Genomic DNA, 12407 nt, shown 5'->3' with positions numbered 1-12407 from the left:
TGAGCCTACAGTTAGGGCTCTATCATTAGGGAGTCCATTCCAAAACATCAGCAAGCGACTCATTGCTCAAGTGATCCACAGCCCCGAAGAGTAGAAAAATAGCTTTGTGAGATACATTAAACTGGAACAAAAGGTACAGTTTGGGGGTGGTTGTGTTTTGATATTCTCTGATGGTTACAGAAGCAGTCGGAAGCTCCATCCCAGTCTTTGCCTTTCTCCTGACAGGTTCTGAAATCTCTGAATAAAACTTACCAACTGATGAAAAGAAAACCTGTAGCTATTGACCTTGACCCTAAAGCTGTAACCTGTGATGAACTATTTGGAATCATTAATCCTGCTACCAGAGAATGGAAGGATGGTAGGAAATAATCCCAGAAATAATGAGTAGTATAAATCTCCAGATACACAAAAAGGAGAAACATTATACCTTAGGGCTGTATCCTAGAAGCGTGAAGTTTCAATTCCAAGATTTTCTTCTCAGAAGACAAAACCCAAACCCTACCTTGACAGCATTCTCAAAATTTTGCTTCCACGTGAGATTTCTGCTGAAACTAATCAGATTTTTTACATTTTCTTTCCAGCATTGATCCTTTTCCAGACTCAATAGGTTCTTTTTCAGCATGGGGAAATGGCTGGGCACCAGGACTGACCTGATGCATTTTTAATTAGTGATGTTGTTCAAATTCTTGACATTTAAAAGTGCTTCCGTATGAAAGTATGAGTTGTAAAATGCTTTTGATCTCCCACCCCTAGCCCCATGGTTGTTTGTGCCAGTTTCAGCAGAGCAAATCCCAAGAAATAAAATTTTTCAAAATGTACTTATTCTGAAATCCCCTTAAACTGGTTTGACATACAATTACCCAAAACAAGGAAGTTGCCAGTGATTCTACATAAGAATTTCTGCTTCAAATTAGGCTCCCAGGTTTCCTCTAGTTATTCAGAGTCATGAGATTTGATATTCTCTAAAGTGAACGCCATATAAATTGGGTCCCTCTAGACCAGGGATGGGGAGCCTGTGTCTCTTCCAGATGTTGCAGAACAACCCCTATTTGCCCCTGCCAGCTTGGAGGAGTGACATGGAAGAGTCACAGGCTTCTGTGATGAACTATCATATCTGTAATAAAAATATATTTATACCCCACCTATCTGACTGGGTTTCCCCAGCCACTCTGGGTGGCTTCCAACAGAAAATTACAAACACAATAAAACATCAAACATTAAAAACTTCCCTAAACAGGGCTGCCTTCAGATGTCTTCTAAAAGTCAGGTAGTTGTTTATTTCCTTGACATCTGCTGGGAGGGCGTTCCACAGGGCAGTTCCCTGTAACCTCACTTCTCGCAGTGAGGGAACCACCAGAAGGCCCTCGGAGCTGGACCTCAGTGTCCAGGCTGAACGATGGGAGTGGAGACGCTCCTTCAGGTATACTGGACCGATGTTATATACAAACAACATTTAGAAGCTGTACTTCTCAAATGATTTCTCTACGTCAAAAGTTCAGTGTGAATTTCTCTGTGTTCCTCATAGGCTTGTTTTCAACAATCATGCGTGATCTCGCTAATATAACTCATCGTGGACCAAAATGGATCGTTCTGGATGGGGATATTGATCCGATGTGGATTGAGTCTTTGAATACGGTTATGGATGACAACAAGGTCAGTACAGGAAGTCAGAGATAAAATTGTTGGTTTCCACATCAGCAAGATGAAGAAGTAGTCACACCATCCTTGTTTCTCTCCCTCCTAGGTGCTCACCCTAGCAAGCAATGAGCGAATCCCACTAAATCCCACCATGAGGCTTGTGTTTGAGATCAGCCACCTAAGAACAGCAACACCTGCCACAGTGTCCAGAGCAGGAATCTTGTACATTAACCCTGCTGACCTTGGCTGGAATCCGTGAGTTTGAGTTCCCTTTTGAGTATATGAGTGTCTTCCCTTGCAGCAAAAGCAAGTTTCTTCATGGCATACAGAGGAAAAGCTTTCATCCCTTGATGCATTCATTTATTTACTTTGAAATATTTCTAAGGCACTTCATATATTATTTTTAAAAATATAAGGTGCATAAAACTGTGCACATCAACATAAAAGCACCCAAAAACAATATTATAACCATACATAAATCCAATGGTGCAGGGTCTAGATCTCTTTTTTATATATATATAAATATTTTTTATTAGATTTTCCATAAAAAACCATTTTTACAAAATTATACATCCATTTTTAACTTAAACCCTTTTTTCCAGAACTTCCCTCAGCTTGTCTGATAATTTTCCATTTATTTTTTTATCCTCATCTCACATTTCCCAATATTATATTGCACTCAGATACTCTTAATCACATCATATTTTTTAAACAATATTTCTAACAGTAATTTCACAGAGCTTCTTGAAAGCCAACGAACGTTATTTGCTCATCACAGAAATTTTTTATATACTCTGTAAATTTCTTCCAGTCCTCGGAGAATCTCTGGTCACGTTGGTTCCTAATTCTCCCCGTCAAGCTGTCCATTTCTGCGTATTCCATCAGTTTCATCCTCCATTCTTCTTTCGTGGGCATCTCTTCCTGTTTCCATTTCTGTGCCAGCAAAATTCTGGCTGCTGTTACTGCATACAAAACTAATTTCACATCTTTTTTACTAATTTCATTATCCAGTATTCCCAATAAGAGAGCTTCTGGTTTTTTAACAAAAGTATATTTCAACATTTTCTTTAACTCATTATAGATCATCTCCCAGAAGCTTTTTACCTTCTTACATTCCCACCACATATGGTAAAATGTTCCTTCTGTCTCCTTACACTTCCAACATTTATTACACACTTTATACATTTTACCCAGTTTTACTGGTGTTATATACCATCTATATAACATCTTCATAATATTTTCCTTAATCATTGTACAAGCTGTAAACTTTAACCCATCCTTCCATAATTTAGTCCATTTCAATATTATATCCGAAATCTCTAGCCCAACTAATCATTACAGATTTAACCTCTTCGTCCACAGTATTCCATTCCAACAATATTTTATACATTTTAGATAAAATTTTCACTTCATTGTTTAAGGTTTCCTGTTGAAATCTAGATTCTTTTTCAGAATATCCCCTCTCTAAAAACTCTTTTTTAAACATTTCATTTAGCTGAAAATAATGCAGCCAATCCTCAACATATTCGTTTACTTCTTCATATGGTTTCAATTTCCACTTATTTCCTTCCTTTTTTAATAGTTTCTCATATGTTATCCATCTCCCGCTCATATTTATCTTTTTAATACTCATAACCTCTAATGGTGATAACCAATGTGGAATCTTTGGTTCTAATACATTTTTATACCTATTCCAAACTCCAATCAAAGATCCTCTAAAGATGTGGTTTTCAAACCCTTTATGTATTCTTTTTTTATCATACCATAAGGCTATGATAATAGATTCGGTTGGCACGCGTATTTATGGTGCAGGGTCTAGATCTCATGGGTCAGGGGCAGCCTGCGCAAAGAGATGTGCAAGACTTCTGTAGTAAATAATTGATGGTGCGTATCTATGTTTTGACATAGATGTGACTGTGTTTAATGAAGGTGGATGAGAGAAAACAAGTTCCAGTGGTAGCTTCTTGTTAAACGTCTTCTTCTTCTTCTTTGGCGATCACTCATAGCCGAGTAAGATTGACTTCCATAAACATGGTTTTAACAATGAGTCTATAAGGGACTGTGGAGGCCAATTCTGGATCCACACGTCCTTCCACAGTGGGGACATAGGTTCCCGGGTGGGAGTTGATCACGGTGTAGATTTGCCAAGCATGCCTTCCTCTTAGCACGTTTCTCCCTTGCGTCCTGAGTTTGAGCGTCTTCAAAGTCCATGACACCTTTGGTAAAGGCTGTTCTCCAACTGGAGCACTCGCAGGCCAGTGTTTCCCAGTTGTCGGTGTTTATGCTACATTTTTTAAGATTTGCCTTGAGACAGTCTTTAAACCTCTTGGGAATTTGAATCTTTCTTCCCCTAGCTGGCCCCGCCTCTCTGCAGGGCTGATTGGTTAACTGAGCTTTGGCGGTATTCTCCAATGGCTAGCGCAGGGAGACAGGCCAGCCAAACTAACTGGTGGGTCCCACTGTAAAGGGCACCCACAAAGGAAGGTGTGAGCGCTCATTATTAACCAGACTCATCCTCCCTCCACTAGGTTCCCCAATAAATTGAAGAGTGTAATTGGTCTGATTTTGCTGTTGAATTTCATTTTAGTAATTTTTGGGTGCACGGCCTATGTTATCTGTTGCTGGTCTCCCAATATCTTACTTTTTTGTTATATTCCTTTGGGTGCCTAAAGACCGTTGGTATTTGCCATTGAGATCCAAGCCCCATGCTAAAATTTTGGTTTGTGCTTTTAAAGTGGAGTAAAGGGTTCTCTTGATCTAGCACAGCAGATCCACTTCTTTTTTAAGTAAACTTTTTGTGCTTTTGGAAGTGCTTTGAAAAGTGTGACATGACTGAATCAATAAACACCTCACAAGCAAGATTTGCGCAAGCAGATCAAGATGAATGCTGAAAAAAGGGCATCTGGTGGAGCTTTGAAGATTTTTTAATTGTAAACCATTATGAAAGGGATGAAATGAATAAATAACACGTTTCCCATTATAAAGAAATTTGCAGTCCTTCTTACTGCAAACCATTTTATAAGTAGGAAAATTATTGTGATGATTAAAGATTATTACTTACCTATGAACACTGGGTTCAGTCATGAAATTTATTTGAATCTAGCACTAAACACCCTCCCCTAGCCATTGGGCTCTTGTTATGTCACAGGTTCATGTTTTCTTGTTCTGCAAAATAAAGATCTACTGAGGCCTTAATTTCATCATCAATGGGATATCAGCAAGGTGAATTAAACAATGGAGGTTAGGATCTGAAATTGTAGTGAGACAAATGCAGTGCTTCGCTTCCTAGAACACATGTGGCTCATGTTACTATAATAGGGAAGCAAGTTACATGTTGCCCAGCAGCCGAATAAGAAAATGGTTCCTCTGCACTCTGAAAACGATGCAGTTTAAGTAAGAGGAAGGAGGTATAATGCTTGCCTAAAGTAGAATGTACATGTTCCATGCATGAGAGAATGCATCACATTGAATAAGTAATTTTATATCACCGTACAGAGTGGTGAGCAGCTGGATTGAGCGTCGGGAAGTACAGTCTGAAAAAGCCAATTTGATGATCCTGTTTGACAAATACTTGCCCACGTGTTTGGATAAGCTGAAGTTTGGGTTCAAGAAGATAACCCCTGTACCTGAAGTGACGGTGATACAAACGATCCTGTACCTTCTAGAATGCCTCTTAACCCCAGTCAACACGCCTCCGGATTCTTCCAAAGAGCTGTACGAGCTCTATTTTGTCTTTGCTTGTTTCTGGGCCTTTGGAGGAGCGATGTTCCAAGATCAGGTACCTTTAGAAATTTAAATTACTGTGTTCTGCTTCCATACCTTCAGGGTATTATTGCCCAGTGGTGCATTAAGCAGCATTTATGTACACAGGGGCCATTTTTCTAGGTGCCTCTTCAAACGCTACCCCAATGACAAGGCTGGCACCAAAAATTGCTTCCTTGTGGCTGTGGTAACCTTTTAAATCTGCTTTCTGTGCATCCTGCCTGGATTGCTTGGTGCTCTGTCAGTGCCACATTTCCCATGAGGGCGCAGCTGTGTGGAACCCCAGCCACATCTCTCTCTCTTAGGGAAGCAGCATGTCTGTATTCACATTTTTTTAATTGTTTGGTTTTGATAGGATTCGTTTTTTATGTTTCTGACATTCTCTGTGGCCACTTAATATATCTATGATCAAATAAACATAAAAAGCATGTTAAATGTCCCTCTTTTCCTCACCAGCTTGTAGACTATCGTGTGGAGTTCAGCAAATGGTGGGTAAATGAGTTTAAAACCATCAAGTTTCCTTCTCAGGGGACTATTTTTGACTATTACATTGACTCAGATACGAAAAAGTTCATGCCTTGGACTGATAAAGTGCCTGTATTTGAGCTGGATCCAGACGTCCCATTGCAGGTAATGGCTAAAACCCATTTTTCTTCTCGTTCATATTTCATTTTAATTGCTTTCCCCCTATGGTGCTACAAAATAGAAACCAGTGCTGAGGAAAATTCCTGTATCAGCTCAGTATCCCAGTAAAGAGTGGGAAGAGTATGCTAAGAGTGTTCTTGGTTTATATATGTAGCAATATGTCTGCCTCAAGTCACAGGGTTCCTTCTCCATCCCACAGATTCAGGTATTCAGTCTTGTTTACATGCTTATTTAGGCACGGGGCAACAACAAAAAGAGCTTTGCATGTTGTAACTCCCTTCCTCACCAGTGGCTACTAGTCATGGCATATGCAGGAAGTTGCTTCTGGCATGCCATCAGTGCAGAAGCATTGCAGTTCATCAGTTGGGAGGCAAATGCTCATTCATGCAAGGATAAGAAGACATAGAAAATTACATCTGGAGAAGGACAAAACTGCATCACGTATGGTTTTTCAGAGCTCTATTATTATTACATTTATATTTTAGCTTCCCTTAAAGGAGCTGACAACGGAAGTGGTGTATACGGTCCTCTCTCCCCCAGTTTATCCTCACAACAACCCTGTGAGAGTTAGACTGAGAGGAAAGTATTCCTTGTGGCAGGTAGAGACACATGAGTAATTTAGATATTTGAGCCTTGCAGCTCGGTTATTAAAACCACTGCTACTAATCTGGTCATTCCTCAGACAAATAAGTGAATTCCTACAGCACTAGAGGAAATCCTATGAATTTCCATTGAGCCCAAATAGCAGCCCTAGACAACTCTCAGTGATGAATCAACCTCACTTGTTAAAATCACATTTATTAGCTCTGATAGGAATTTACTGATGTAGCTTCTTGTGAGGTCTTCACAAGAGTCCTGTTGCAAAGCCATAGGGGGGAATGATTTTCCTATTATTATTATTAAAAATTATTTATACTTTTCAGGTTTATACATTTCACTAATTTTACAATCATTTTGACATTACAAAACTTGATTTCCTTCCCCCTCTTTTCTGCGGTTCCTTAAATTTATTTTCAATATATTCATCATATCCAAATTAACTTAATTTGCTCATTTATTCATCTTCTTTAAATATATACTCTTACGAAACTGCAGGAAAACGATTTTCCATGCACTTTTGCTTTACTGTGTCTTCAGAGGAATACTGTGCCAGAGAGTGCCTTCAGCCATGAGGTTTATGTTGTTCATACTTTGTAAGTAGTTTCTTTTCATTCTGCTTTTGCAGGCCTCAATGGTCCACACAACAGAAACCATCCGGATTCGCTATTTCATGGATCTCTTAATGGCAAAGAAATGGCCTGTGATGCTAGTTGGGAATGCAGGCACTGGGAAGTCAGTGCTAATGGTAGATAAGTTGGACACCCTCAACACAGATGATTACTTGGTGCAATCTGTCCCCTTTAATTTCTACACAACTTCAGCAATGCTGCAGTGTAAGGAGGCCGTGTGTGTGTGTGTGTGTGTGTGTGTGTGTGTGTGTGTGTTTTATTGCATTTATATCCCAACTTTTTCCTGAAAGGAGCAGAAGGTGGCGGCAACAGTTCTTTCTTTCCCCATTTTATCCTCACAACAATCCTGTGTCGTAGGTTAGGATGAGAGAAACAGTAACTAGCCCAAGATCACACCCAGTGAGCCTCATGGCCAAGTGGGGATTTGAACCCTTGTAACTTCCAGGTCCTGGTCTGACACTCTAACCACTGTACCACGCTGGCTCAAATGTTCAGTAACCAAAAAAAAACAGGTCTACTCTGGGCAATCTGTGTCTAGTACAACACATCCGTAGGTATCGCACATTTGTTACATGGGATTTAGTTGTCTTTCCAGGAGGAAGCTTTGGGGAGATTGCATTTTCACAGCGCTTTACATGCCATGAATATTTGCAGAGAAAATGCCATTCTTTCTCCATTAAGCTTGGGTCGTTTTGTTAATCTGAAGTACTACCTGGGATATGGTCATAGCTGTCAACTGTTCCCTTTTTTGAAGGGAAATTCCCTTATTCCGAGTAGGATTCCTCGCAAGAAAAGGGAAAAGTTGACAGCTATGGATTTGGTTGTGGAGGGACCTAATGCCCGTAACACAAAAAACATAATTTGACCTGCTCATGCAATGTTGTGCAGCCCTGACGCCAGGACTCTGCACCCCATTTCGCCTCCCCTTTTTACACAACACATCCAGCTTGAGTGAATGTGCTGAGGGAGGCAATAGGATTGCAGTGGTGGACCTGATCCCAGACCTGTGTGGGATCAGTAGACTATGGAGCAAAGTCTATATGCATGCAAAAAATATATTTATGAGCTCTGTATATGCAGTCAGGAACCCTGCAAGAAAGGAAGGGGTCTCTAATTCCATGGACATCCCTTTTTGTTGTTTAGTCATTTAGTCGTGTCCAACTCTTCGTGACCCCATGGACCAGAGCACACCAGGCAATCCTGTCTTCCACTGCCTCCTGCAGTTTGGTCAAACTCATGCTGGTAGCTTCGAGAACACTGTCCAACCATCTCGTCCCCTGCTGTCCCCTTCTCCTTGTGCCCTCCATCTTTCCCAAAATCAGGATCTTTCCCAGGGAGACTTCTCTGTAGGAATTCCCAGTAGCGATGTATGGAAGTGAGAGCTGGACCATAAAGAAGGCTGATCGCTGAAGAATTGATGCTTTTGAATTATGGTGCTGGAGGAGACTCTTGAGAGTCCCCTGGACTGCAAGAAGATCAAACCTATCCATTCTATGCAAAGAATGAAGATGAAGCCTGCCAACATTTGCAGTCATGCTGCCATCCTCCACCATCATCTGTTGCACCGTGCGCCGTGCGCATTCCCTCACCCTGGATGTGTTAACGTGAAAAGCACTTCTAATGGGTCTGTCTGTCTGTGAGCTACTCCACTCTCCCTTCAAACTAGTCAGCTTCTGTTCTCGTGGGGCTCTTGTGTGGCTAAGCTGTCTGCCCCCTCAGTAAAATCATCTCTCCTTCCCCACTGATACAAGACTGCCTTTCCCACATAAATCCGATTATAATGTTCGATGCATTATTATGTTTTATATATTCTGCAAGCCAGCCAGAGTGGCTGGGGAAACCCAGCCAGTTGGGCAGCATATAAATATCAAAATTATTTTTATTATTATTATTATTATGCTATTCACTTTTGAACAGGCATGCGTAGGGCTGCCTTTACAACAGGATGGAGCTGAGGAAAGCTTTACCTGATTGCCAGGATAAGACCCTGTGACATTTCGTTTCTGCGTGGTCTTTTTTTTTTAATGCAGCTATTCTTGAGAAGCCCCTGGAGAAGAAATCCGGCAGGAACTTTGGTCCCCCTGGTACCAAGAAACTCATCTACTTCATAGATGATATGAACATGCCAGAAGTCGACAAATATGGCACTGTGGCTCCTCATACCTTAATCAGGCAGCACATGGACCATGGGCACTGGTAGGAATGCACTTTGTCACATGACTCCTGGTCAACGCGCATATTTGAATGGCACAGTTGAATGTTGTGGAACTTCATGCGCTACATATATACACCCAAAAGACACTCTCGTTTTAATACATCATGATTACATCATGGAAGGGGAGGTCTGGTGGCAGTAATCTGAGCATCCTGGATGCTGCCCCATGGTTTTCCTTGCCCTCCACCAAAAACCCATCAAGTGTAACAAAATAGATTCAGTATTTACATTTCCTTGTTTCCCAGCCAAGTTAATCACACCCTTTTGTCTTCATCTGGGTTTGTTATTTCTGGAATGGCTACCTGTCTGGCACTCAGGTATCAGGATGCCAGGAATTATCACTCAGGCAGAGGGGCTGCTGAGTAGCTGAGCTCACATGTCTATATGAATTTCTGAAGTTTTCCCAGTCAGCCAGTACATAGATACATTTATCAGTGAATTCTTACATTTGATATTGTGCAGCAGAGACCCTTTGAATAGATAGGAAGAAACTGTGATGAAGTGTTTTGTGGGAACAAGTCATAAAAATCACAAAAGTGATTGTTCTGATTTTGGTAGTGGGCTGCATGTGCATGATATCTGCTGGAGGGGCAACCCCCCCCAACCTATACATAAATTCCAGCAACACTACCAGTAATCTCTGTTGAGACAGGGATTCTGGAATTGCAACAATCCAAAAGGCAATGAAATAGAAATGCAATAGAAATGGGTACATGCAAGTGTGACCACCCTCTTACTGTAAAGTTTTGAAGTCTTGCTCTCACACTTTCTCTGTTTTGAACTGACTCCACACCTTCAACACCAATCTATATAGTCTATTCCCCCCCCAAAAAGTAGCTCCCTTGTATACCGTGTCCAACACAAGGCTAGAGTCCTGTGATGGACGCCTGGCTTTTGTGTGGGAGTTACAGCACACTATTATTTGATGTGCAGAATGTAAAATGTCCACTTCTGCAGACCTCTGAACAAGTCCAGAGGAGTCGGACCAAGATCTGTTTTTGCAACATCGTATCAAATTCTACCTCCTATCCCTTTGGTGTTCCCACAACAGACTCCCAAAAAGAAAATAAGTTAGGCATTCTGTGTCCAAGCAGGAATATCGTCAGCCCCGCAAAATCACAAGCAGAAATCTTCATTTGGCTTAAATAAGGAATCAGAACTCAGATAGTATTGTGCTTAACCCAGTAATGTGGAACATATTTATACATTTGTGTGTACACACACGCAACATGTACATGCACATTTCTACTTATGAGGGAGTCATGTGTTCTCTGGAAGTGGATGAACATACGCCATGGTAATGTTGCCACCTTGCAGCCAAAGACAAAAAATGCAGGCTGGTCTTGGACTCACACCCTTTGGTTTATTTCCTTTATTCGTCTGGGATAGAGGGGTGTGTGTGTGTGTGTGTGTGTGTGTGTGTGTGTGTGTAACTCGAGTAATGTAACCTCCCTGACTCAACCCTCAGACTTTTGTTGCTGGATATTGCAGATGAGTTAATGATGAATGATGTGCGGATTGCAAAAGGTTTTAATACATAAAAATCCAGTGTAATCTAGAGAAAACAGTGTTTGAATGTTCGCTTCCTGCAAAATGTGTGCAAAAGACCACTGTGGAGAGAGCTGTGGAGATTCCACTGGATTAGCTAAACTAGGGCTGACTGAGTTGGGATATGGATCTGAAGTAGATCTTCAAATCCTATCATGCTTCCCTTGGGAACAATCTCCAGTTTGTGCTTCCACAGAGCTGATGTATCTCTCAAAATCTCATTCGTGTTCTCTTAATGAGAGGAGGTCATGAAAAGAAGTCCTTTGTCCTCATTTTCCGTAAATGTACGTGCAAGATAGATGAGACTTCCTAAATATAAGTGGATACAGAGCTTTGTGCAAGAGTTGCGTCTCAGAATCGTTTCTCCTTCTTGCTTATTTCTGTTAGGTATGACAGAACCAAGCTGACACTGAAGGATATTCACAACTGCCAGTATGTTGCATGTATGAATCCAACTTCTGGATCCTTCACCATTGACTCGAGACTCCAGGTACCTGTCAGAGACCCCTGTCATAGGGGTTTCAGTCAAAGGCATCTGCTACACCCCTGCAACGTTTGCTTCTTTGGATTTGGTCTTCTCTTCCCAAGTGGAAGCAGAAAAGCAGATCGTGTCTGGGGTTTTCGGCTTTCTTTTAGAGAATTAAAATGCGCCCTTTTGTTTAAGAGAGTGCTGCCCAGCCTGATCTTGATGAATGCCTTTTGTTGCAGCGACATTTCTGTGTGTTTGCGGTGAGTTTCCCAGGACAAGATGCTCTTATGGCTATCTACAGCACCATCCTGGGTCAGCACTTGGCCCTCCGAACTGTCCCCATGGTGGTTCAAAAGATGCATTCACAGCTTGTTTCTGCAGCTCTGGGTAAGCGCTTGCAAAAGCAGAAAACCTTGCCATGGCTCATGCTTTTCATGATTACTGTCCTCTCTTTGCTCTGTTTTCTAGTTCAGGTTCAAGTCACACAAACAGCCCCTCATTTTCATGTGTATCTGCTGTATTTCTCCACAACAGCCTTGCATCAGAAAATCACATCAACCTTTCTTCCCACGGCCATCAAATTTCACTACGTTTTCAATCTCCGGGATCTTTCAAACATCTTCCAGGTACAATGTCACTTCTGTATAGCTGTTTGCACTTTGCTATGAGTGTGGATTTCTCTTTCCCTATTCCCTAGGAATAGTGTAGGCAAAACATAGTCTCACTGGCTGGGGACAGTGGGAGTGGTCTAGTCTGTTGAGGCCATTATAGAGTATACCTGTGTCCTCAGAGGACACCCAGCTTAGGAAACGGAAGGCAAGCAAAATTGGTCTCTCCAACCAAAGCCATGCTGGCTTCCTTCCTTTCTGAAGGGGAAAGGAATGGATTTTGACTCAAAGAC

The 12407-nt window shown here is 41.4% G+C and overlaps 1 protein-coding gene across 2 annotated transcripts in view; it reads left to right on the top strand.

Moving 5' to 3' along the window:
- DNAH17 (dynein axonemal heavy chain 17) overlaps positions 1-12407 on the top strand; it is a 97352-nt gene that overhangs the window by 41474 nt on the left and 43471 nt on the right. For both annotated transcript variants that reach the window (XM_081184851.1, XM_081184852.1), the window contains 10 exons: positions 226-358; positions 1526-1653; positions 1745-1893; positions 5134-5416; positions 5857-6030; positions 7271-7478; positions 9305-9470; positions 11425-11527; positions 11746-11893; positions 12041-12132. In XM_081184851.1, the coding sequence (XP_081040977.1) occupies positions 226-358; positions 1526-1653; positions 1745-1893; positions 5134-5416; positions 5857-6030; positions 7271-7478; positions 9305-9470; positions 11425-11527; positions 11746-11893; positions 12041-12132 (1584 nt within the window). The remainder of the gene's footprint in view (positions 1-225; positions 359-1525; positions 1654-1744; positions 1894-5133; positions 5417-5856; positions 6031-7270; positions 7479-9304; positions 9471-11424; positions 11528-11745; positions 11894-12040; positions 12133-12407) is intronic.

The sequence above is a fragment of the Podarcis bocagei genome (assembly GCF_964188305.1).
Source record: "Podarcis bocagei genome assembly, chromosome: 2".
Taxonomy (NCBI): domain Eukaryota; kingdom Metazoa; phylum Chordata; class Lepidosauria; order Squamata; family Lacertidae; genus Podarcis; species Podarcis bocagei.
Note: the sequence above shows the minus strand (reverse complement) of the source record. Positions and strands in the feature narration are given on the sequence as shown.